At 31.7% G+C, this 25259-nt stretch overlaps 4 protein-coding genes across 4 annotated transcripts; 1 reads left to right on the forward strand and 3 right to left on the reverse strand.

Annotated features, from left to right (window-relative positions):
* Window positions 1-3576: 3576 nt before the first annotated feature.
* Window positions 3577-6851, reverse strand: LOC126774935 (esterase E4-like). The gene is made up of 3 exons (XM_050496596.1): window positions 6610-6851; window positions 4375-5720; window positions 3577-4168 (listed from the first exon to the last, which is right to left on the reverse strand). The coding sequence occupies exons 1-3, from the start codon at window positions 6811-6813 to the stop codon at window positions 3931-3933; spliced, it is 1788 nt and encodes a 595-aa protein (XP_050352553.1). The 5' UTR covers window positions 6814-6851; the 3' UTR covers window positions 3577-3930.
* A 3429-nt stretch (window positions 6852-10280) lies between these two features.
* LOC126774934 (esterase E4-like) lies at window positions 10281-12671 on the reverse strand. The gene is made up of 3 exons (XM_050496594.1): window positions 12433-12671; window positions 10754-12111; window positions 10281-10577 (listed from the first exon to the last, which is right to left on the reverse strand). Exons 1-3 carry the CDS (start codon window positions 12628-12630, stop codon window positions 10379-10381), a joined length of 1755 nt encoding a protein of 584 aa, XP_050352551.1. The 5' UTR covers window positions 12631-12671; the 3' UTR covers window positions 10281-10378.
* A 642-nt stretch (window positions 12672-13313) lies between these two features.
* On the reverse strand, window positions 13314-16370 carry LOC126774714 (esterase FE4-like). The gene is made up of 4 exons (XM_050496251.1): window positions 16179-16370; window positions 14204-15540; window positions 13577-13755; window positions 13314-13321 (listed from the first exon to the last, which is right to left on the reverse strand). The coding sequence occupies exons 1-4, from the start codon at window positions 16365-16367 to the stop codon at window positions 13314-13316; spliced, it is 1713 nt and encodes a 570-aa protein (XP_050352208.1). The 5' UTR covers window positions 16368-16370.
* A 2430-nt stretch (window positions 16371-18800) lies between these two features.
* LOC126774936 (esterase E4-like) lies at window positions 18801-22597 on the forward strand. Its single transcript, XM_050496597.1, has 3 exons — window positions 18801-19919; window positions 20511-22067; window positions 22427-22597. Exons 1-2 carry the CDS (start codon window positions 18922-18924, stop codon window positions 20689-20691), a joined length of 1179 nt encoding a protein of 392 aa, XP_050352554.1. The 5' UTR covers window positions 18801-18921; the 3' UTR covers window positions 20692-22067; window positions 22427-22597.
* Window positions 22598-25259: the final 2662 nt, after the last annotated feature.

Consider the following 25259-nt stretch of genomic DNA (forward strand, 5'->3'; position numbering starts at 1 on the left):
AAGGAGCGGTAACGTAAATTTGTAGATCATCAGTATATTGATGATATGAGGAGGAAATAACTGAAGAGAGAGTATTAATGAATATAGAAAAGAGAATGCATATATGTATAATGAAAATCAATAAGTCGCAAGGCCAAACGATCGTTCCTTCCGTTTGTGGCTTAGATTTGGGTATACCGTTTTTATTAAACGGACAAGTGGCATGATGTGGCAATAAGTGGCATGTTCTCGGGTGGGCAACTATCAAGCTTATTTGTGTTGGCTAAAGACGGACTAACAAAAAATATCGTACACTCAATTGCTCTTCGAAATTAATTAACTGCTTTAGGATAAAAATATATTACATTTTTCACGTTACGTTTAACTTTTAATCAAACAATGAATATGACCATTACATTAATGAAATACATTGAATTGAGAAAATGAATGGTTGGTGTTTCTTTGTTTTCGGTGGTCATCGCCAACAGCGCTCCTTTCCTTTTTCTGTCATAGATCCCATCCCCACACACTTACAATAAATTCGTTACTTTTTATTTAAAAACCAAAATATTCAGTAGATATAATTTATATAGCAGAACAACGTTTGCCGGGTCAGCTAGTATATATGTAATGTCCAGACTCTGGGATGCTACTAAGAATTTTCTGACAGAAAAACCCAATAACTTTTTATTGGCCCGGCCTGAGAATTGAACCCAGGACTACCTCCCGATATATATATATCGTAGTAGGAATAAAGGTAAACAAACCGTAGATTTCCAAATTGCATGCGATTTTTTAATTGTTCTGCTGTATTACGCACTATAGACAGTTCTTGATTAATTTACCTTTATTTATAATACAACACTATTCCACTTAACTAGTTATAACCACATTAATTTAACTTTCGAAGTTCCGATTACAAATTCGCGGACATTGAAAACGCTATTTTTTCGCGAATCCATAATGAAAATCATAGATTATTCAAGACCTCGATCAATGATATCGCGTCAATTGATATCGGTGACTAATGATATCGGTGGCAAAGTTGTTTATTTGGGTTTATTTCTCTTGTGGTTGGAATAGGCTATATATATTTTTCCATAGGTACCAAAAGTGAAAATGACTTTTTAAAAATCAATATACAAACTTCTATCGGACTTTATAATTAAAAATAAACAAGTCAAAATCAATAATAACATTATTTTAAATGAATAATAACAAAAACCATCTAAAATGACGAATAGCCTATGACACCGTAATTACATGTCTGGAGCACCCAAACTTGGCGCCAAAAAGTAATATTCATTTTCTGTGACAGCGTGATCGCGCGCTTTCCTTTTTTTGTATATTTCATCACAAGGTATAGAAACAATCGGTTGAAGATTGTTAAGAATACATATAATTTTTAACATTTGTACCTCCTTTGAAGAGCTCTATATTTTAAGCTTTTTGAGTATAATTATAGTTTGAAGACTTAATTATAACTTTATTATGAAGAATACCTTTAAATTTATATATAAAGTTTCTAATCAACAGTTGGCTTAGTTATTGTTGCTGCTGCCGTTAGGATATAGTATAGAGAGATATATTACTGAAAATACAAAACGTCTTGCATGACTGAGACATCTCAAGTGCGCATAAGATATTATACAGCCTATTCTAATCACAGGACTAGTAAAGCTAAATAAACAACTTTGTCATTGTTAAACGAGACATTAATTGTGGATGAAATATACGTAATAACACAAATTATTTTATTTTCAAGTTATTTTATGTTAAATATGATTGATTAAATATAAAGAGGTGAATAATAGATTAAACAATGAGGCATTCATAATTGAAAATTAGCAGCGTCCCCCCCCCCATAAACATCTTACCCCCCTACTGTGCTCGCCAACACGCCTGCCCAGCGCGGCGAGTATGGGCAAACCCTCCTTAATGGCAGATGCGCCCAAAAAAAGGCCCCCAGTTACCGGTGCGGAGGACAGGGAGCTTTGGCGCACCTTGGGAGAGGCCTATGTTCAGCAGTGGACAACGATTGGCTGTTGATTGATTGATGTAGTTATTTAATAGTTTTGAAAGTCCTTAATAAAATAAATATTAAATTCTTACATCGTTAATTTTAAGACGTAGATAGTAGATATAAATAATGCATAATATTGATGATAATATATAGTATATTACTTAATTAAAACTATCCAATTATAATTTTTTTGTATAATAAATATATTGATTTTAATTTTAAATAAAAGTAATAAAAACTCTAAAATATCTTATATCCATAAGAAATCGTTGTTATTTATAGTATTTCTAATGGTACTAATGCCATCTATTCGACGTTGTCAAAACTATTTTTAATACAAAATCCTACCGAGAGATGTCGCCCGTAGTTATAATTTAGAATTGTGCATTTTTCATGCCTTTACATATTCAATAGATTTAATGTAATAATAATTTTATGTTACGTTATTAATTACAAGTTATTCAAGGTATATTATAAGTCATATTACAGTAATTTGACACAATAACGTCTTTCAGCAAGCTAAGTGTTTTTATTTAAATAATTATACCATTTTTTACCATTTAAGTATTTTTTTTTTACAGTACAGTAACAGTAACAGCCTGTTAATGTCCCACTGCTGGGCTAAGGCCTCCTCTCCCTTTTTTGAGGAGAAGGTTTGGAGCTTATTCCACCGCGCTGCTCCAATGCGGGTTGGTGGAATACACATGTGGCAGAATTTCGATGAAATTAGACACATGCAGGTTTCCTCACGATGTTTTCCTTCACCGAAAAGCACGAGATGAATTATAACAGATATTAAGCACATGAAAATTCAGAGGTGCTTGCCCGGGTTTGAACCCACGTTCATCGGTTAAGATTCACGCGTTCTTACCACTGGGCCATCTCGACTTCACTGGGCCATCTCGACTTCTTTTTTTTAATTTAAAAATATTTAATTTAATAGTTTAGTTTTTTTAATTAAATAATTATACCATTTTATATCATTTATATTATATATTTTTTTTTACTTAAAAATATATTTAAGTATTTTTTTTTGTTATTGGTTTATTGATTTTCATGGTAAACGGGAATTTAACAAAATACCTACACCAAGTCGATGAGAAATGCATAAAACCCTACTATAAAAAACAGTTAAATCTTTCCGTATTAATGTAAGAACCATCTTTAATTATTATTGCTGAAGATTGTGTTAGAAAATATTAAAGAAATTTCATATGCGCCTCATAATTTTCCAGAACATGGCTCGTTTAATCTTCGCACGAGCTTTACAAGGCCAACCAGAAAACTAGGGACACTATTGGAATAACTATTTCCGACACGTTCCTGTTACATGAATCCGGGGTAAGGCATTAAAATTCACAAAGCCTCTGAGTACTGTGAATGTGTGAGGTTTCATCGTGAATTTCTGCAACAAACTTAAACTCTACTCGTAGTAGCTTAATATAGTCCATACTATATAAATACCTGTTGACTTGAATGCGATGGAAATCTTAATATATCTATATATATTATTTTTTCTATATTAAGTATAGGTTTTAGTGTGTAAATGTTTGTATGTAAGTTTATGGCGACACCACCTACCAAGTTTATATTTTTGAAATCTCTCTTAGATCGGGTTGTCAGAAAGAGATCGGTAATTAGCCAGAAGTCCATCCGTTGAACAACACATATTTTTTTTTAGTCCTATACATTTTCCATATTATATGATTGTGGTGTACAATTAAGTATATTCAATTAAAATATTTTATACTATTTGTTATATTATTATTTGTCTAAATTTTTAATTCATTATAAGGGTAAAACTTTAAAATAAATAAATGTGTAAAAATTTACAATAGCATACTTCACACGTGTCTTTTACGCTAATAAGCCTTATATGTAATAAGCCTTAATAATTTGAAAATAAAATAGTTTAAATAATTTATTAACTATAATTCTTCGTGATCATCACGATTCTTTGTATCCTGAACTAATCCATCGACAGCTAGCTTAGAATACTTTTCTAAGAAATTGTCCCAAAACTTCTCTCTGTCACCCAATGGATTCACTTTCATTTTTAAGGTTTTCGTAATATGAAGATAATTAGTGTCATTATTACTCTCCTTATTTATTGGCAGCCATTTAACATTCTTCAAAACGTCATCTTCGTCCAATGGAGTAGGATTCCTGGAAAGGAAGCATATCCAATTTCTAATCTATTTTATAAACACTTAGCTATATTGGAAATACAGATAAAAATAATTATTGTAAAATACAAGTCATAATTATAATATATATTTTGGTGTCTACATATATTTTATAATATTATATTACAGATCAATATTTTTATTTGCATGAAAAATCTGTTAAATTTAACAAATAGTGCAAAATACCTTGTTTTAGCGAAATTGGCCCATAATCGGATCATTTTTTTCAAAACTTTTATTTCGGGTTGTTCACTCACTAGATTTATGAGGTTTTTGTAAGTTTTTTTGATTCGACTACACAAATACAAGTAACATAATTCATCTGTAATGGTCGCTCCCCAAGGCTTTAAGCCAAATCTCGTGTATTTCGATATATATTCACTGTTTTCATTCAACCGTCCCCTAAAGTCAAACATGTAGTAATATATAGGTGATTGCATTTTCCCGGAAAGTTTTTTAGCTTCTAAATTGAGAGCATAATTTTGTAACATGTCGCCAACGTATACTGTGTATTCTAAAATATTACCATAATAAAAGAAGCCCTCTTCAAAGTAAAAATTTAGTATTTCTTTTATTGCTTGTTTATATGCTTCGCTTTTTTTATTAAATGTGTAGTCTGTTCTTATAGGAAATAAAAATAGAAAATCTTGTGCTAATTCTGTTATCAAATTGGGCTCATGTATGTAATGCGAAGCTAAGTCTAGTCCTTCTCTCGAATTCATACCAATCAAAATAGGGACATCGTTTGCAATTTGACCATTATCTGGTAATTTAGTAAGAATTGCATCTGGAGTATCATGTTCTATTATAGGGGAGAAAGTAAATATGTGCTTTAGTAAGTCCCCATCTGAATGATGTACTACATTGCTTTCCTTACTATACATAAGTTCAACATCAATTTTTTGCAGTCCTTTAAGTAATGTTTCGCTATCACTTGCTGTAATGTTTAATTCTTTACCAAGGGCAAAGGCACGTTCACGAGATTGCTCACTGAAAAATAAAGGCTCTAAAGCCGTTCCACTTTGTATTATAACACCACTAAAAAGTTTCTTGGCTTTTGGTGAATGAAGTAGAATATCTCCAATTACTGCTCCGCCTCTGTTTCCCATTAATGTCACACAGTTTGGGTCACCGCCAAATTTATTTATATTATCCTGAACCCAATTTAATCCCAGTATAAAATCTCTCAATCCTATATTTCCCGGTATTACATCATCTTCTGTTGTTAAGTAACCTAGTAATCCAAGTCGATGGCTTATGGTAACAATAACTATATTTTCTTCTATAAAAAAATCAGGAGAATAAGTTTCTGTACCGTTAAAGCTTGTTCCGAAATTGTCATTATAATCAAAGACTATAACAGGCGCTGATCCTTGTATATTCGGTGTGAAAACGCTGATATAAAGACAGTCTTCAGAGCCTGACATGCCAAACTCTTCACTTATTCGCATTCTAGAGCTGTATTGAAAGCATGTTGGCTTGTTGGTATGGGCTTCATATATACTCTCCCATCCCTGATGAGACACAGGAGGCTACAACATATAAAAAAAATTAAATAAAAATAAATTTACTAATACAAAAGATTAACATTTTCACAAAACATCCAGTGGCCCCGCACTAGGCAAGCCTGTCTTGCGGGTATCAACTACCGGTTACAATTTCGCACGCTTATCAAATAGCTTGGACGATATACAATCCCATAAAGATTTAAGTAAAAATATTTCTTTACACAAATTGCAGTAATACACATGAAAAAAAAATATAACGAACAAAAAATAAATTAAATAAAAATAAATAAAATATATAATAATAATAATATCCTGACATTTTTCACACACGGCCATCTGATCCTAATTTAAGCTTGTACAGAGCTTGTACTGTGGAAACTAGGCAACTGATATACTACATTAACTATTTTTCTTTTATAAATACATACTTATATAGATAATTACACCCAGACTGAGGACAAACAGACATGTTCATGCACACTAATATCTGTCCTGGGTTCGAATCGAATCCACAACCTTCGGCGTGAAAGGCAAGCATCTATCAACCACGCCAACCGGCTCGTCAAAATCAGTGTAGTTGACAATTGAAGTTTATGTAAAATATGTATCTGCTAATTTGGTAAAAGTGGAGCTTGAATTGTAGTGTAAAAGTTAGGTTAATGGTGCCAAAATATGTTTAAACGCGTCGTATGTCACGGAATTTAACCAGGCAAATATTTTTTGTTTTGCTTCGCAAATATTCCAATTTTTGATATTGCATAAACTGGTAACTTTATAATATATGGAGTACTCTTTAAATGTACCGAAAGAGAAGTGCAAAGGGAGTGAACATAATATAAAACGACAATTGATGCTTCTCAATATATTATACCAAGGAGGTTTAAATTATTTATTATGTTTTTAAATAACATACCTTGAATCTCAATTCTCCTATAGGCGGCTCAGCATAAGGTATGCCCTTAAATGAATAAAACTTTTGCTCTTTAATAAATGTAAATTCTTCCTTGCCTGACAAATCACCTTGTTTTAATTTCACTTCAACTGTTTTAAAATCATCACAAGCACACAAACTTACTACAACTGCAAAAATAAAATAGAATAGCTTATGTTTCTTCATATTATTATACAAACTTAACCGTTAATGTCAATAAAGTGAAAATATATGTACAGTAGATATATTTGTACAGTAGATTGTAGTTTGAGTGTAAGATAAGTAAAGCGGTATTCATTAGGTGTTTATCAATCGATGTTGATAACGTTAACACCTAACTTGGCTTAATCTTCCTAAGCTTGACTATGTTCATTATCATCATGGAATAAAAATATTTTTTTTTAGTAATTATTATTGTTAAGTATTGTCTTTTTTTTTAATACTAGCTTCCGCCCGCGGCTTCCCCCTTGATATGTCGGGGCAGGAAATGGGCTATCTATATTAAAAATTTAAATTTCGTCCAGCCATTGTTGCGTGATTAAGTTACACACATCAAAACTTACAACCTGTAGTATGCTCGAACGACATCTAACGGCTCAAAATAGCCGAAAAAAATGGAAACGATTACTTGATGTTAGTTGTTAAAAGGTCAGCTGTCTATGTAAGTAGATTATACATCCCAAATTTTTAATCGAAGTGATAGTTCCTAGGATTATCGTATTAAGCATTATAAACGTTGTAATGCCAAAAATTGACATCTCAATGCATAAAGGTAAAAAATGAAATAATTTTATAAGTTAGTTTCCGTTCGCGACGTGGGGGTTAGCTGTCTGTTCTTGTACCCTAGACTACGTATGTGCAAAATTTCATGACGTTGAGTAATAAGGCGTGAAGCGTAATCGTATGGAAATCGTCACAAACAAACAAATAACCATATTCTTATTCCCATATATAACATTACTTAGGAAGAGACATATCTTAGACGCTCTATTATATTGACAAAAGTGATAATTAATAAGTCCAGCCAACTAGAAAGATGAACGAATACAATTAAAAATGATCTTTTCAATACGACTAAATAGACGTGGCTAAATACATAATAAATGGAGAAGCCCTTAGAGATACTTCGTTGAGAGGCTTATAATAATTAAAATACTTAATTGATTAATTCTTATTTATTAAACTAATTGTTTAAAGAATTATATAAGTTCTATGAATTTGTAAATGACTATAATCAATTATAAACATATCTACATATAAAAAAAATAGTATATTATGTTACTCACGTCTATTGTATCAGAAATAGCATGATGGTTTTAAGTGTCGTTAATGCAAGTAGTATTATATTACTCGTACACTATTACTTATGTCTTGTTTCACTTGGGGCAGTACTGGGATCAATGTTTTTTTCTGTCTTTTCTTTTAAGTAGTTTATCCTAGTAACAGCCTGTAAATGTCCCACTGCTGGCTAAGGCCTCCTCTCCTTTTTTGAGGAGAAGGTTTAGAGCTTATTCCACCACGCTGCGCCAATGCGGGTTAGTAAAATACATATGTGGCAGAATTTCAGTGAAATTTGACACATGCAGGTTTCCTCACGATGTTTTCCTTCACGGTCAAGCACGAGATGAATTATAAACACAAATTAAGCACATGAAAATTCAGTGGTGCTTACCCAGGTTTGAACCCACGATCATCCGTTAAGATTCACGCGTTCCAACACTGAGCCATCTCGGCTCTCATATTAACATAGTTTATTCTACAAAAGAAAATGTCTGTCTTTTAGAGGTTTTAATAAAATAACTTTGCAATTATTTTTCTCAAGGGCATAAACTCCTCTCAGGAGAGGAATATTAACCTTTTTGGTAAATAACTGCCTCGTTGGTCTAGTGGCTTGATGTAAAGCCGCAGACCCGGAGGTCCTGGGTTCAAATCCCAGGTCGGGCTAATAAAAAGTTATTGGGTTTTTTCTGTCTGAAAATTCTCAGTAACAGCCCGGAGTCTGGAAGTTGGAAGTGTGTACACTCCCGTGCCTCGGAAAGCACGTAAAGCCGTTGGTCCTGCGCCTGAACTCTTTCCGGTCGTGTCGGATTGCCATCCCATCGGATTATGAGAGTGAGGAAAGAGAGAGTGCACCTGTGCTTGCGTACACACTTGTGCACTATAATATCTCCTGCGTAGTTGGCTAATCTCTCTTGAGATAGGCCGCCGTGGCCGAAATCGGTCTGGAAGACATTATTATTATTATTATTAAATAAGGTCAGAAAGGTAGTTTAGAGTCCAAGTTACGTTTTTTTTAAATGGTACATACCGTCGCATTGGGCAAAGGGCTGCATGGTGATGTTTCGTGTTTTAAATTAAGTCAGTACAATTCAGTATTTTTATGATGTAAAAGCAATCAAGAGATCAAGTTAATTGTTTCTGGTCATAATTTGTTACATATTTGAAAATTTTGCTATAGATCTACAGTTGTTTTGTTAAATTCTTGGATTTCTTCTTAATCTTTCACCCGTACAATAAACTCGAAATATATGTTACTTTATATGCCATATGGGCGAAGATTTCAAATGATAAGAGTAACCCTGGCTCTGGAGGTCAGGGATAATAAAATTGCTTATATATCTACCTCCAGTTTTGTGATACACGCTCCTTTCTTTGGAGATCAAGGATGATTAAATTTTCTTCATATGTTCCTCGAGTTTTATGACAAACGTTACATAAGTTCATTTGAGATTCTGTTTACCTAAATAGGTGTCTATCATGTTCTATTATTCTCAATCAGGCCAGTCAGAAAAAATAAATAAAGAAAAAGAATTATAATATGGTTATTTTTTGAAAATTATAAGTACAGACACCGCCGGTAAGAGTTACAAAATGTCAATACAAAAGTTTCTTATATTTTTTGTTATTATATATATTTTATATATTGCAATTATTCAAATAAAAATATGACACACGTTTTCTTTGTAATGCCGTAACCGTAACCGTAACAGCCTGTAAATGTCCCACTGCTGGGCTAAAGGCCTCCTCTCCTCTTTTTGAGGAGAAGGTTTGGAGCTTATTCCACCACACTGCTCCAATGCGGGTTGGTAGAATTCACATGTGGCAGAATTTCAGTGAAATTAGACACATGCAGGTTTCCTCACGATGTTTTCCTTCACCGTAAAGCACGAGATGAATTATAATCACAAATTAAGCACATGAAAATTCAGTGGTGCCTGTCCGGGTTTGAACCCACGATCATCGGTTAAGATTCACGCGTTTTTACCACCGGGCCATCTCGGCTTTGTAATGCAATATTTACTAAAAGGACTGTTAAATAGTTTAGACGTATAAGTGTAACAAACAAATTAATAAACTCACTTTTGTATTTATAATATTGTTATTTTTTTTATTACTGTGTTATTAAGATAAAATTGTTTACAATTTGATCTTGAGATTAGCGGTGGACCACGATAATAAGCAAATTATAAAATAGGTTTTTAGAAAATATTTATTCACCACTAAATTCACATGTGCTGAACATAATTTTTAATCAATAAATAAACCAATTAATAATAAATTAGGAACATAACGTTTTTGACGTTGTACAAGATTTAATAATAATAAGTTGGAAATGTTTTGGATTTTCTAATACTGTATTAAAAAGGCAAGACTAATTACTTATGTTATTATATTCATTATATCATAAATTTACACACATGTTTTTTTTTCTTAACTAAGTTATTAATGAATGAAAAATGCTATTTTTTAATTATAATTCATCTTTAACATCTTTAACAACGCCATCTATTGCCATTTTTTCGTATTTTTCCACAAATTCATCCCAGAATTTAATTTTATCCTCGTATAATTTTGAAACCATTTTTAATTCCTCGGAAATGACCAAACAGTCCCGGTTCTCCTTCGTAGCTGGTTTCCAAGTGAAGTCACTTCCGGGAGGTGTTGGATTGCTGAAAACATTTAAAAAATAATCATAATTATTTTATCATAAAAAAACGTATATTTTATCAATTTGATGTATTATCTTGGATTTATTTAATCTAGACAATATACATCATAGACGAAAATAATTTGATGAATAATAGTAATACAAGAATCGTATAAGGTTATTTTATAAGTGGCTTACCCAGTCTTAGCAAAATCGGTGAACATTTTAACCATATTTTTTAACACTTTTATTTCTTCTGAATCTTCGCTTTCCAATAATATCCTATACTGTTTTCTCCATTTATTGCATACAAATAAATAGCATAGGTCGTCGCCTGTTGATGCTCCCCACGTACCATCAAAGTTTGTCGTATCTTCCAAAATGGTTTTCTTTCTAAAGTTCAGTTCGCCACTGTAGTCAAACATGTAGTAGTAAATGGGCGTACTAGATGTATTTGTATAAGTTCGCACAGTATAATCGATATGATAGAAATTCATGATGTCTCCTGTATAAGTTAAATATTCTCCTGGCTTACTAATTTTTATATATCCTTCATCAAAATAAAAATCTTTGATTTCTTGTACAGCCTGATGGTACACATTATCATGAATCTGAAAATGATAACTGACCCTCTTTGGGAACAAAATAAGGAAATCTCTGTCAGCGAATGTTAGATATTGAGGGCCATGAAGATAACGTGAGTTTATTTCTATTGATTGTCTGGAGTTAAATCCAATCATTACAGGTACAGGTAATTCTATAGGATTTTTTTCTGGGGTCTTAGTAATTATAGCATCATCATGCTCGATTTCAGCAATAGGACCAAATGGCATTACACCTCTCTGAATGGCTCTAGCTTCGTCAGTATGAATTACATAAAATTCAGAATCTGCAATTTTAGAGGCTGGTACTTCTGCTAGACGTTCAATGAAAGATGCGCTTGTCGTCGCTTTATCCTCGAGCGTTTCCGTTAAAGATATTGCGCGTTTTTTAGGGTTATCATCGAAATATAGTGGATTAAACGACGATTCACCGTGTATAATTGCCGCACTGAATAAACCTTTAGCTTTAGGTGAGTGTAATAATATATCTACTATTGCTGCACCACCACCATTACCCATAAGAGTTACTTTTAGAGGATCTCCAGCAAAATGGCTAATATTATCTTTTATCCACCTTAAAGCCAATATAACATCCCTTATACCGTTGTTACCTGGAAGTAGTTCATCTTCAAATGACACAAATCCTAATGCGCCCAATCTATGATTTATAGTTACCAAAATAACGTCTTCGTTCATAAAAAAATCAGGACCATATTCCTTTGTTGCATTATAAGAAACTTTGAAATGTTCATTATATAGAAAAACAATAACAGGAAGTTTTGAACTGTTGCTATCGGGTAGGCTTGGTGTATGAATACTTAAATGTAAGCAATCCTCTGTTCCACAAAATCCATATGTTTTAATATTTCTAATAGGTAAATTATACTGAGTGCAATGTTTTTTTTCTTTTCTCGCTTCTAAAACATCATCCCAACCTGGATGAGAGACAGGTGCCTAGAACAAAAATGAAAGTATAACTTTTTAATCAAACACATAGTAAGAGTTGTAAAATAAAATAAAATAAAAATAATTAAATAAACAGTATTTTTTATAATACAAAATTCGAAAATATGTAAACTAATTAAAATTTCAAATACCTCAAAAAAAAAACGAATAATTTTATGTAATTATTAAGTACATATATACTTTCAAAGCTTCATAATAACATTCGGAAATAAAAATTTCGATGGATAAAATATTTTTTGACCCCACAATAACTAAGAAATTAAAGACGCTTTCAAAGATTCATTAATATTAAAAGTAATTGATTTTTACCTTAAAGCGGAGGTCACCAATTGGCGGTTGAGCATAAGGTATACTCAAAAAAGAATAATATTTCTTATCAGGAATTATTGACTGCATTTCTTTACCTCGTATTTTACCAGATTTTGTATCTACTATCACATTTCCAATAACATTATTTGCAAAATAAATTACTAATATTATAAGTAAACTAGTTTTAGAGGTAGCCATTTTAATAACATTACGAACAGTTTGTTTATAGTGCTCACATATTGGCTTCAAACTGACGTGTCCTAAAGATAATACATACAATCTAAGTGGGCTTTGTTTTTATCATTTATTTAGATAATTTAACTTAGTATTAGTGATAGCGTTCGATGTAATTCTTCGATTAATCCGGAGTTAAACCATTTACTGACTAATCATGTAATGCTTATCAATGATGTTACTGCGGTCTATGTGTTGTAAGATTTAAAGAAAAAATTAGTATATAAAGTTGATTTTAGTGTAATATATATGTAATATTATACCAAAAAGGAGGTGATAAAATTGATAAACTCAATTTTTGATTAATAGTCTTAATATATGTAATTTTACATACGGAAGAAACTTTAAAAGTATAAAACAAAGAAAGACAGAGTCCAGAGGTTCCCAGACTAGAATATTCTTTTCCGGAATCCCATTTGTGATTATTTAAGATCCACCATACATATCTAAATGGCTTAATGGTTTAATGAATTAAAACAATGATTTTATATATAAATACAAGTGTCCAAAAAATTGTATTACTTTGTATCATTAACGTAAAATTACTTATATTTGTTATTATTACTTATATCCTAGAAAAAATAATATCGATTTAAAATAGAATATTATTGATAGAGCCTTGCCTAAATGATCTATTTCAATTATCGTTAATCGGCTATTATATTAATTGAAGTGATTCAATTCAAAATAAATGATTAATGTATTTTTAGTAAGACATATGTTGTATAAAATAACTAATATTTATGCATTTTCTTTCTTATAATGAAAGCAAATTCGGTGAGTAAAATAATTGACAAATAATGTAAAAATAATTGACAAATAATGTTTACGTTGGTAAATATTTATTATGGAAATAAAAAAAGTTATATTTATAATTCATCCTTTTTATTTCCTTTTTCAGATATCACACCTTCATGAGCCCTCTTTTCCCATTTGTTAATAAAGTTATCCCAGAACGTAAACTTTCTTTGCCATAAATTCTTTTTCACTTGAAACTTCCTGCCAATGAGTAAGTATTCTTTTGTTTTCAAATTATAAGGAGTCCACTCAATATCGTTCAATGGATTTTTGTTCTCAGGAGTTGGGTTTCTGGAAAAAAATATAGTTACATTTTAATTAAATTAAAATATAGATATAGTCTATATAATATGTAAATTTTCTGATTACAAATAAATATATGTCAAAACAAATCTCATTTTGCTTCTTCATTTTTAAATACATTAAGTTTATTAATTATTTTTTTTTAAGCATAAGAAGTTAAATAATTTAAGTTTCGAATCTGAAGATGATTTACGCGGTATAAATATATAATATAATTTCCCGAACGTCACATTAATTAAAAAGTTTTGGTGTAGTACAGTATTAAGTTACATAAATTACTAAGACTTATAATTATTAAATTAAAGATTAATGTTTTCAAATCAATGTTTTCAACAATTAACGTTTTGTAACTTATATTATATTTGATAAGATATTTTTAAAATAAGATTCTAGTGGTCTAATTTCCGAAAGACAATCGTCGTATTGAAAAACATACCCATATTTCACAAAGTTTGCCCATAACTTTATCATTTTCTTTTGTACTATCATTTCTTGTGATTTCAAACGTTTATGCTTTGCATATTTATCTTTCAAGCTTGGACATCGGAATAAATAACACAGTTCATCTCCTGTCGCCGCCCCCCAAGTACCGTCTTCAACTACTGACATCGCCAATAAATCATTTTTATTCTCATTCAAATCGCTGTAAAAGTCAAAGTGATAGTAATAAACTGGGCTCGACGATAAATTAGCATACGTTTTTGCCGTCATATCCATAGAATAAGAATGTAGATCCCCGAGATAAGTCACATACTCTGGAGTACTTTTTATGGTTACCTTGCCTTCTTTAAAATAAAATTTCTTTATATCATCTATGGCGTCGTAGTAACTTTCTGAAAGAGGATCAAATCTAAACTTCATTCGCAAGGGCATTAAAAATGGAAAATCTTTTTCTACGAATTTGAGGTAATGTGGTTGTGTGAGGTACTTATAAGAACCCGCCAATCCTTCTCGAGAGTTGAATCCGATCATGATAGGTATATTTATGTTTTCGTAGGAATTTTCAGGATATTCCGTTATAAGTCCATCCACGTCGCTTTCGACGATTGGACCGAATGATAGTATACTTCTCTGAGTTTCTTTGAAATAATCGGGTGGCGAAGCTCTTAGTTCCACGTTAAATAACTTTGAAGCGGGTATATCATTCAATTCTTGCAAAACCCGACTGCTATTTGAGCTGGATATTTCTAATAAATTAGCGAGTTCGAAGGCTCTCTCGCGGGCGTTTTCTTGCAGATATGCAGGATTTAGTGACGTGCCACTTTGAAGTATCGCTGAGTGAAAATATTTTTTCGCTTTAGAACGGATAAGGAAATTAACTGCTACAGCTCCTCCTTGGGCACCCAATAAAGTTACTTTTTCGGGATCACCTCCGAATTTTTTTATATTATTTGATATCCAATCTAACGCTGCTACGATGTCTTTTAATCCTGCATTACCTGGTAAAGTATTGTCTTCAAATGATAAGAATCCAAATACGGCCAGTCGATGACTTATTGTCACAACTACTAAATCCTCTTCTATAAAGAAGTCTGGAGCGTAGTCTTTAGTTTTATTGTATGAGTTTTTAAGCCGTTCACTGTATAAAAATACGACAACAGGTCGTTTATTTTCATCTACGGCTGGAGTAAATATGTCGAGGTATAGACAGTCTTCAATACCATATTGACCTAAAGATTGACCTTTGCGAAAGTTGGTGTTGAACTGTACACAAGCTGGTTTTACTTTTGTAGCCTGTAATACGCCATCCCATGGTTCCATTGTTTGTGGTGCCTGGAAACAAATAATTATGTTTATGTACTTTACATATAGTGTTCATTGATTTTTTTATAATATAAAGGCTAAGTTATCGATTGTTAGTTTATATGAAATGTTCCGATTATCTGTAGTCGATTGATTTAACAATTGTTCTTCACGAATTAAAAGAGTATTCATAGATACCACGTCTTCTTATTATCATATTTTAACTTCTTTATTACCAGTCGACGTCTCCAACGCTTTTGGACAGCGGACTTTTAATAACGTTAAAACATCAACATTAAAAAAATTAGTTAAATGTACCTACATTTAATAAAAAATAAAACAGTATTTCAAAAGTTGAAAAAAAAACTATTTTTTTATATTTGTAAAACAAAATACTGAACTTCATAGGAAAGCCAAAAGTTTTGTTATTTCCTATATACAATATGAATTTAGGTATAGTATAACTTAAAAATAATTATTTAATTCATAATCAAATTAAAAATACTGTAGTAATCATGACATCGGAATAGTAGAAGAATGCAAGCAGCATTTTAGTGTTCATTCCGATTTTCTTGAACCAACCCTCCAGCCACCAGTAAAAGTAATAAGACCGGGATTAATAACTTTAAAATAATTCAATGAAGATAATCAAAGAACTAAGCACGTACCTTAAATCTGAGATCTCTTACAGGTGGAGCCGCAAATGGTATTCCCATAAAACCATGGTATTTTCTATCTTCAAAAATCGATTTGAAATCTCTTCCTGCAACACGTCCATGTGTTGTTTCTACTTCTATATTAGCCAATACAAACACTGAAGTTGATAATAAGACAAAAATACCAATTATTTTATCCATTTTTAAATTAAAAATTCCGTACATCAAGGTAACATGAATTTAATTTTAATACTGAGCTGTACGTATCTATAGAAACGGCGATAAATATTATCTGTTATACTAAGGAGTTATAAAGATATTGTAAATAAATAATTCTGAGAACAAATTCAAATCACATGAATTTATTAAGATTAAGACAGGGTTGAATTTTCTATTTGTCTGATCCTATTTTATTACAAATTAGTTTATTCACGCGTTTTCGTCTGTGTGAATGTTTGATTGGAAAAACAGTTACTGTTGCGTTTTAATTATGCAAGACACGAATTTGAAACATTAAAATTAAATCTTACATCAAACATTATTTATAATCTACAGGTTCGCAAGTATCAAATGCATTTTAATAAAAAAAAACGATTAATTTAGTCTAAAAAATTGTATAACACACAATGTAATAGAAATAGAAATAGGAGTTATAGAAAACTATAATTAATTTATGAACACAAAATAAGTCACGAAATAGCTGAAATTATTTTATTAATACTAGAGACAATATTCTAGTATTTATATACAATATTGTGTGCCCCAATTCCATACGCTTAACATCGTGACTTTAACAGCAAGAAACATCCCCAGTATATATCACTTCATCATCTTGTAAGTTACATGACTAATAACTAGCTGACAAACAGATTCGACATATTTTGACTTTTAGAAGGCTTTCCGATTTAGTCAACCATAGTTTCTAATTTGATTATCAATAAGTAAGTGTAATGCTGCTATGTTGAATAAATAATTTTGATTTGAAAAAAAAAGTTGACTTACTAAAAAAGTTAGCAATGGCTGATTTCAACGTGCGTTTGCTATTTTAGTAATATGAGAGATAGATAGCAGTATGTATTATACAAAAGATAAAAAGAATACCATAAACTGTTTTTATTAAAAAAGTGATTATAAAAAATGACAAAGCGATATAAATAAAGTAAGGTGCAATAAAACAGTTAAAACGTTTGCCTACCACTTTTCTCGTGCCCATACTTATATTCTTTACATTTAAAAGATTGATGGGACTTAGAATCACTCTAAGCGGAGAGATTGTTAACTAAAATAGCAGCAAAACCATAGAATATTATCAATAGCCACTGGATCACAGAGACCCTGGCCCTTTGGGCCAGAATAAAAAGACGCGACCGTCAAAACCGTCGAGGAGGAACAGCCCGGGTAAAGGGACCCCGAGGCCCGTACCCAGACTGGCCTAGGCCAGCCAGGATGTACCAACTCTCTCTATAGAATATTAAGTGTTATACTCCGCATTATTAAGGATTTCACCAATAGTAAAGCGAAAATTGTATTCCATGTTACATTATTATTATTATTGAGAAGCCAATTAGAAATTAGTTTCGTAAATTACAAATACATTTCGTAAATTACGAATACATTTACAAATCATGAGACTTTATATGTTTTATTACATTTATACAGAACATTTTTACATTTACAGAGAAGACAAATAATGTTGATTTATATATATAAGGTTTTATTTGGTTGCAAATTCCTGATTTTGGAGATTTTTTGGTGTAATTAATAGGCGCACGAAGTTGCCTAATATTAGGACAATTTCGCGTGCAATCCATTCTATTAATATTAAGTAATATCAATTTCATATTGGATTACCTGTGACAATAGTTGTTGATTTGATTTAGTAAATAAATAAATACTCACGTATACATGTATGCGTCTATCTAAAAACCATGAAATTGAACTAAATGGATTTCCATAATATGTCGAGATTTATAAAAATTATAACAAAAAATGAATTAATTGCTTTAAAAGTTATTAAAAAAATACTGTATCAATTTGAAAATAAAAATTAAGAAAGCATTACAAATTGAATACTAACCTTATTTGAATTGCAACAGTCTTATTTTTAAAACATTTTCATGGTTTAAAATATAGTTTACACTTTAGACCTACGTGGTCATGGAATGATGGAAAATTATAGTATTCATCGTTTCGGTTTAAGTAATGCTTGTTGCATTGCATTATTGCATTTGCTTCGTGCTTGTTTTTATCATATATACCTATTTTTCCGTTTCCCTTAAAACTACCGAATTAACATTGATTGGTAAAAAACTATATACGTTATTTGAAAATAATTCGTATACAGCTTTTTATGATATTCCATATGCCAAACCACCTATACATGAACTAAGATTTAAGGTATTTATATACGTTATATAATTAATTTCAAATTCGCAGCATCATGAATTTATTATTATCCGTGTGATTTCAGCCTCCGAAATATATTCCATTTTTTGAAAACGGCATATATGACTACAGTAGACCCCGCAAACTATGTGCTATTGATAATATCGAAGACTGTTTGTATCTGTCTATATATTCGCCAAATATCGCTAACAATACGGAACGATATCCGGTTTTAGTGTGGACATATGAATATTCCAATCTTCATGGGCCTGATTTTTTTATAGACGAAAATGTAATAGTAGTAACTGTGTCGTTTAGGTTTTCTATTTTTGGATTTCTTAACACAGAAGATGATTACGCTGAAGGAAATATGGGAGCTAAGGATATATTAATGGCACTTAAATGGTTGCGTGATAACATAATTATTTTTAATGGTGATCCAAATAGAGTTACGATAATCGGTTCTGGTTTGGCATCTACTCCGGTCGCATCAATGCTAGTCTCAAAAGCTGCAGATGGTCTGTTCACGAGAGCTATAATTTTAGATGGCAGTGCACTATCGCCTGCTGACTATAGAGGAAATAATTTGGAAGTACCACGTAAATTGTTTCGGAGATTCACTGGAAGTTTCGATGGTTTTAGTCTACAGAAACTACATAAAATCCTAGATAATACATCTTCAGCGGAACTGCTAGGAGCAAGTAGTGGTCTATACGATAGCACAGAGGTAAGAGATAACCAAAGATTAATTCATTCTTTTGGTTGTTCAATAGAAAAATCGTCCAAAATGCCATTTATGAATCAATCCCCTCTGAATGCATACAGAAGAAAATATATAAATAATAACATTGATGTAATATTTGGATATACTACTTTGGCAAATTTATATAAATTAAAAGGCTTAGCAAAAAATAGAGAACTTCTGGAATATCTTAGTTACAATTTTCAATATTTACTTCCATTTGAAGGTGAGCGTAACGAATATGATTCAAAATCATATAGAGAAATAAAGAAAGAAATATTAGATTTTTATTTTTTGAACGGTACTGTTGGAAAAAGAAGTTTAAAACGATATGCAAAGTATGTTTCTGATCAACTTTTATATCCATTGCTTCGACAAGCTACATTGCATAACCGTGCGTCTCATAGCAATGTTTACTTGTATAGATTTGCTTTCAAAGGATCTTTGAATATTGGTTGGCGATCATCGGTGCCGAATTTGAAATGGACGGGAGCAACATTAGGAGATGAAACGTGTTATTTATTCAGATGCAAATCAGAAACAGATGTCTATATAAGCCTTAAATGCAATGAAAAGCACTTCATTAAGAAAATTATAAGGCTATTAGCGAACTTTGTAAAACACGGGTAAGAAAAAGACAATTTCTTTATTAATACTCGAAATTATTGGATTTCTTAAGATCGACTACTTTGACATCTATTTGAATTTTTTAAGATCGACTATTTTATGTAATTTCATTTTGCTAAACAAGCCGACATGGCCTAGTGGTTAGAACGCGTGTATCTTAACCGATGATCGTGGGTTCAAATCCGGGCAAGCACCACTAAATTTTCATGTGCTTAGTTTGTGTTTATAATTCATCTTATGCTTGACGGTGAAGGAAGACATCGTGAGGAAACCTGCATGTGTCTGATTTTATTGAAATTCTGCCACTTGTGTATTCACCAAACCGCATTGGAGCAGTGTGGTGGAATAAGCTCCAAAACTTCTTCTCAAAAGGGAGAGGAGGCCTTAGCCCAGCAGTGGGACATTAACAGGCTGTTACTACATTTTGCTAAAACCCTTAAAATTAAATAGTTATTTACATCAGTTGTATCGTGTGTGTCGTTATATATTTTGCAATTATCCTCTGGGGTATATGTACATACAAGCCATTGTGTGTTATTGAAATTTACTAAAGTATTTTTTTTAAATAAAATAGCTTAAAATTTCTTTAGAAACCCGACTCCAAGCCCGAGTGACAATATTTTGAATACTTTGCAATGGGTGCCATTAGAAAGAAATGAAAATTTGCAAGCGATGAATTTTGGCCGAAATTTTAAAATGATTGACGTGCCTGAGGAGAAGAGGAAATCTTTTTGGGACAGATTAATGAAAGAGTATTTCCGCGATTTCTGACGACCGCTGCACAGCATATGTGTACACATTAACAAAAGTCATTCACAGGATGCTAGTCACACTGGGCCTTCTTGAGTGCGTCCTTTTTTTTGGCTGGGTTTCAGTACTTGGCTCAACAACTGCATTTGTTAAGTTACTACCTTATTGTAAATGTCTACTCTTACACGTTTATTCATAAATTTTCGGTCGTCCCTTGCTCTTTTTTTATAGAATAGGAAGGCGGACGAGTATATGGGCCACCTGATGGTAAGTGGTCACCAACGCCCTTAGACATTGGCATTGTAAGAAATGTCAACCATCGCTTACATAGCCAATGCGCCACCAACCTTGGAAACTAAAATCTTATGTTCCTTGTGCCTGTAATTACACTGGCTCACTCACCCTTCAAACCGGAACACAACAATATCAAGTACTGCTGTTTTGCGGTAGAATATCTGATGAGTGGGTGGTAGCTACCCAGACGAGCTTGCACAAAGCCCTACCACCACTATCAGGCTCTATTGTCTTATAGTCTTAAATAATATTTCTATATTTATTCTGATACGAAATTAGCAATTACTTTTAATGATAAACTGTTATTTATGTTCTATTTAGTAATACCATTTCCATTACATTACAAAGCAACGCTGAAAGATTGAGGATTGATTAAATTAGTTCATCATTGAGCACTTCGACTCCTCACATGGTAACATGTTACTTAAAAGCGGGTAACGTGGGTTAAGCCTGTGTTTTCCGTTCGATTTTACATTAACCAGGGTTCAGCCAGACTAATTCAATTGTCTTTACCGCGGCATCGTTAATATCCGAACGTCATATGAAACCGTTTTAGTAACGTCGACATTTATGAGTATTAGCGACGGGATTATGTATGGAAATTTAAATTTGACAAAAGAATGGCTATTCTCTTTCAATATTGTATGTATATACTCTTTTTGTATTGTATATGCTTTTATAAGTCGGTATTTCACTAGATACCGTGTTTTTGTTTATTCTGAAATAGGTTGTGATTTAATGTATTAAGGTAAGTTTTGGGTCGCTTATAAACGTTGGATAATTAATAACGCTAATAAATAATTGAGATTACCTTACTACAGCTATATTACACTTTATGAGTATTACAAAAAGGATAATAATATTATCTGTTAAAAGGCATCTTCATTGAAAAAAAAAATCATATACATTATTTGATTCGTAAATATTAAGTATGAGAGCAGTGAACGGATTTATTAATATTTGTCAAGTCACACGTGGATTTTGACACGTAACCACATTGAGATGCGGAACCGCAAACTGCCAACAAATAGGTATTTGTGGCGCTGCAAATGATTGCATCCGTTTGTCATGGTGTCATCGAGAAACGGATAACAGATAACAATGTAATTTCCATGAATATAAAAACTGTATTTCGGCCATGTTCATATGTAAAATACTATCTGAAATTATTTATTGGTTTTTTTATAATGTTAGGCTATCATTTATAATAAAATTATGAATGCTTTATCAAAAGTAAACACTCACATGTTTGATATTATTTTAACTTACCTTTATAATAATTATCTACTAATTAATAAAATTTAAAAACTGACTGCCATACTATTCGTAGCATAAACAACTGGGTCTAGAAATATAAAATTTTAAGAAAATCGGAGGAAATATTGAAAATTATGGAAATAATTTTGAAAAAATTTAAAATACCGGAAATTCATGAAAGTTTATTTGGATTGTCATGTTTCAGGCTATAAATATGAAAATCGGTGTTTCTAATTATAAATAAAAGTCAATTGTGTCAGGCATTTTGGACAATTCATCCTCAAGTTTAAGTCTTTTTAGTATTTATTTATTTACGCATTCAAGGTGACCGCAGTTACCGAAATATAAAAGAGTGGACATAACAGATATTTTTAAAGTCACTTTACAATTAGCCTACCGATCAATACATTCCGGTTGAAAAAATAGAAATTTAGTCCAATAACAAGTACAAGATACTTAAAAGGAAATAAGATAAAGACTTACTCGTCTGTTATAAAGCTGCAAATGCAAAACAATTAAGTGTGATAAAAAATCATCTAGTTGTATATTTAAATAAATAAATCTCATGAACGTAATAAACATTACTCAGAAATCCCTGGTACTGCTTCGACACAAACCATCAAATATTCGATTAATTATCCAGTTAACGACATCAATCAGCTAATGGAGGTTTTATACCGCGGTCGGTGGTGTACTGTGGGCGACATGGTTAGTTAATAAAACGTTTTTTTGAAGCAAATCGGAAATATTGTAATGATAATTTCAATATTAATCTATTTACTGGTTTGTGTTCATAAGGCACCTTTCTATTCTGTTATTATAATTAAATTGAACTTGGAGATAAATGAAGACATCGTTAGGAAATCTCCTAACTAATTTCTAACAAAAATTTGTCATTGCAGTGATTCATGAGGAAGGCTCAGCGGTATAATTCATTAATGTTTTGTGTAAATTGGCTGAAGATGTCGTAAAAAATCATGTTGACTGGGAGCTTTACTGGCGTGCGCCAAGTAAACCTACGGAGTTATACGTATAATATTACGATATAAATGTTTTATATAGATCAATATTCTACTCGTGCGAAGCCGAGAAGGGTAGCTTATACATATATTATATATTAATTCGACACTTATGTAAATATAATAATTATGCTAATAATCTCGATCTCCAAAACTATAGTCCGATTGTCTTGAAATTTAGTATAGTTAATCCTTTCGCAAAGTAGTCGCTCATTATTTCATTAAGAACGGATTTCATGCGAATCTTATCCAAAATATTTTTTCTTTTAATTCTTATCCACCTGTATGAAGCCGATTCACTAGTATACTAATACATGATAATATGTTATTTTTGTAATGTCTAACTGGATAAAGTATTAAAACAAAATACATATAACTTATTATAAAAGATATAACGCGTTTCGGAGAAGTATAAAAATAAATAAATAAGTTAATATAATATTATTATATAAAGCTCAGCTTAGTAGTTTAAAAGCGTCGTTTTTAATTTAGACTTAATAGTTGAAATTAAATTCAAAACCATTTAATAAAAATAAAAAAGTTGAAAACTACCAGGCTTGATCCTAATCTCATGGAGTTATTGTGTATCCATTTTTTGCACAAGCTTTACGGTTTTACGGTTAAGGTGTCAGATTTTAGAAATATGTGGGAAAATGTGATTCGCTATTGTTCACTTTTTTTGAGTATACACGATTTGTGTGTTTGATTGGTTATGTTACAGTTGATAGTGTAGTTATGCTTTTATGGACCAGGAAATTAACTTAATGGACTGACCGTAATTAGCACAAAGTACTAAAGGACGTATTGTGCGGTCTAAGTGGGTTTACGAGAGTTATGTTAAATAGAAATCGTAGTTAGGTGGGTTTTAGATTTTATTTGATACCTAACCTATTTGTTTTTGGTTATAATGGCAGGTGCCTGACTCAAAGAAAAGAACAAAGATTGAACAAAGATAGAACTGAATGGCGTCTCAGAACCGGATACGGAAACGTTGATTGTCCAGTAGCAAGATGGGTACAGGTAAAAGAGATACATTAGTAGAAAGTACAGCATATATTTTGCAGATTTTTATTTTATTTTATTCATTAACTTAGAATCGGTAGGCAGATTGGAAAATGGGCCACTTGATGTGTGTGTATGTGATCAGCACTGCAAGAATTATTAACCATCGTCAATGCACCATCAACCTTGGGAACTGAGATATATTATATCTGTTGTTACATTGACTAACTCCACTATTAAACTGGCATTGAACAATACTTAACTGGTGGTAGGACTTTGTGCAAGCTCGTCTGGGTAGGTACCACTCACTCATCAGATATTCTACCGCAAAACAGCAACACTTGATATTGTTGTGTTCCGGTTTGAAGGGTGAGTGAGCCAGTGTAATTACAGGCACAAGGGACATAAAATCTTAGTTCCCAAGGTTGGTGGCGCATTGGCTATGTAAGCGATGGTTGACATTTCTTACAATGCCAATGTCTAAGGGCGTTTGGTGACCACTTACCATCAGGTGGCCTATATGCTTGTCCGCCTTCCTATTCTATAAAAAAAACGCATTAAGTATTGCTGTTTGCGTGAGAATATGTTACGATATGATATAAGACAATAATGATAAGAGGTATATATTTGATATTTAGAAAAAGTAGATGTTCATATATCAATCATAAATCAAATGGAGGGTAATATCTGTGATAATGTTTATTACAGGCGAAAATGAAATGAGAAAAGCTTGATGATTCAGCACATTTAATTAACCATTTATCATAATTTATTTTATATGTCTGGGGCTTACGTTAACACGTTTTATTTTAATAAGAAAAAACAATTGCAAGATTTCAAATTATTATATTAAAATGTTGATTAATATATTATGGACCTTTAAAAGGCTATTTATGATACTTTGTTTTATGTTAATTTGAAAACATATAAATCACAAAATAGTGGATTGGAACAGAACGCAAACTCGATGCCTGAAGGAATTTTCTACAAGCCAACCTTTAGGCACATAATAAATAC

The sequence above is a fragment of the Nymphalis io genome, chromosome 17, assembly GCF_905147045.1.
Source record: "Nymphalis io chromosome 17, ilAglIoxx1.1, whole genome shotgun sequence".
NCBI lineage: Eukaryota > Metazoa > Arthropoda > Insecta > Lepidoptera > Nymphalidae > Nymphalis > Nymphalis io.

Coding starts and splice junctions, on each gene's coding strand:
- LOC126774935 (XM_050496596.1), bottom strand. CDS start 6,813: ATGAAGAAACATAAGCTATTCTATTTTATTTTTGCAGTTGTAGTAAGT. Junction 5,721..6,609: donor TAGGAGAATTGAGATTCAAG/GTATGTTATTTA, acceptor TATATGTTGTAG/CCTCCTGTGTCTCATCAGGG. Junction 4,169..4,374: donor GCCAATTTCGCTAAAACAAG/GTATTTTGCACT, acceptor CTTCCTTTCCAG/GAATCCTACTCCATTGGACG.
- LOC126774934 (XM_050496594.1), bottom strand. CDS start 12,630: ATGGCTACCTCTAAAACTAGTTTACTTATAATATTAGTAATTTATTTT. Junction 12,112..12,432: donor TTGGTGACCTCCGCTTTAAG/GTAAAAATCAAT, acceptor TTTTTGTTCTAG/GCACCTGTCTCTCATCCAGG. Junction 10,578..10,753: donor ACCGATTTTGCTAAGACTGG/GTAAGCCACTTA, acceptor AAATGTTTTCAG/CAATCCAACACCTCCCGGAA.
- LOC126774714 (XM_050496251.1), bottom strand. CDS start 16,367: ATGGATAAAATAATTGGTATTTTTGTCTTATTATCAACTTCAGTGTTT. Junction 15,541..16,178: donor TAAGAGATCTCAGATTTAAG/GTACGTGCTTAG, acceptor ATTTGTTTCCAG/GCACCACAAACAATGGAACC. Junction 13,756..14,203: donor GCAAACTTTGTGAAATATGG/GTATGTTTTTCA, acceptor ATTTTTTTCCAG/AAACCCAACTCCTGAGAACA.
- LOC126774936 (XM_050496597.1), top strand. CDS start 18,922: ATGGGAGCTAAGGATATATTAATGGCACTTAAATGGTTGCGTGATAAC. Junction 19,920..20,510: donor GCGAACTTTGTAAAACACGG/GTAAGAAAAAGA, acceptor AAATTTCTTTAG/AAACCCGACTCCAAGCCCGA.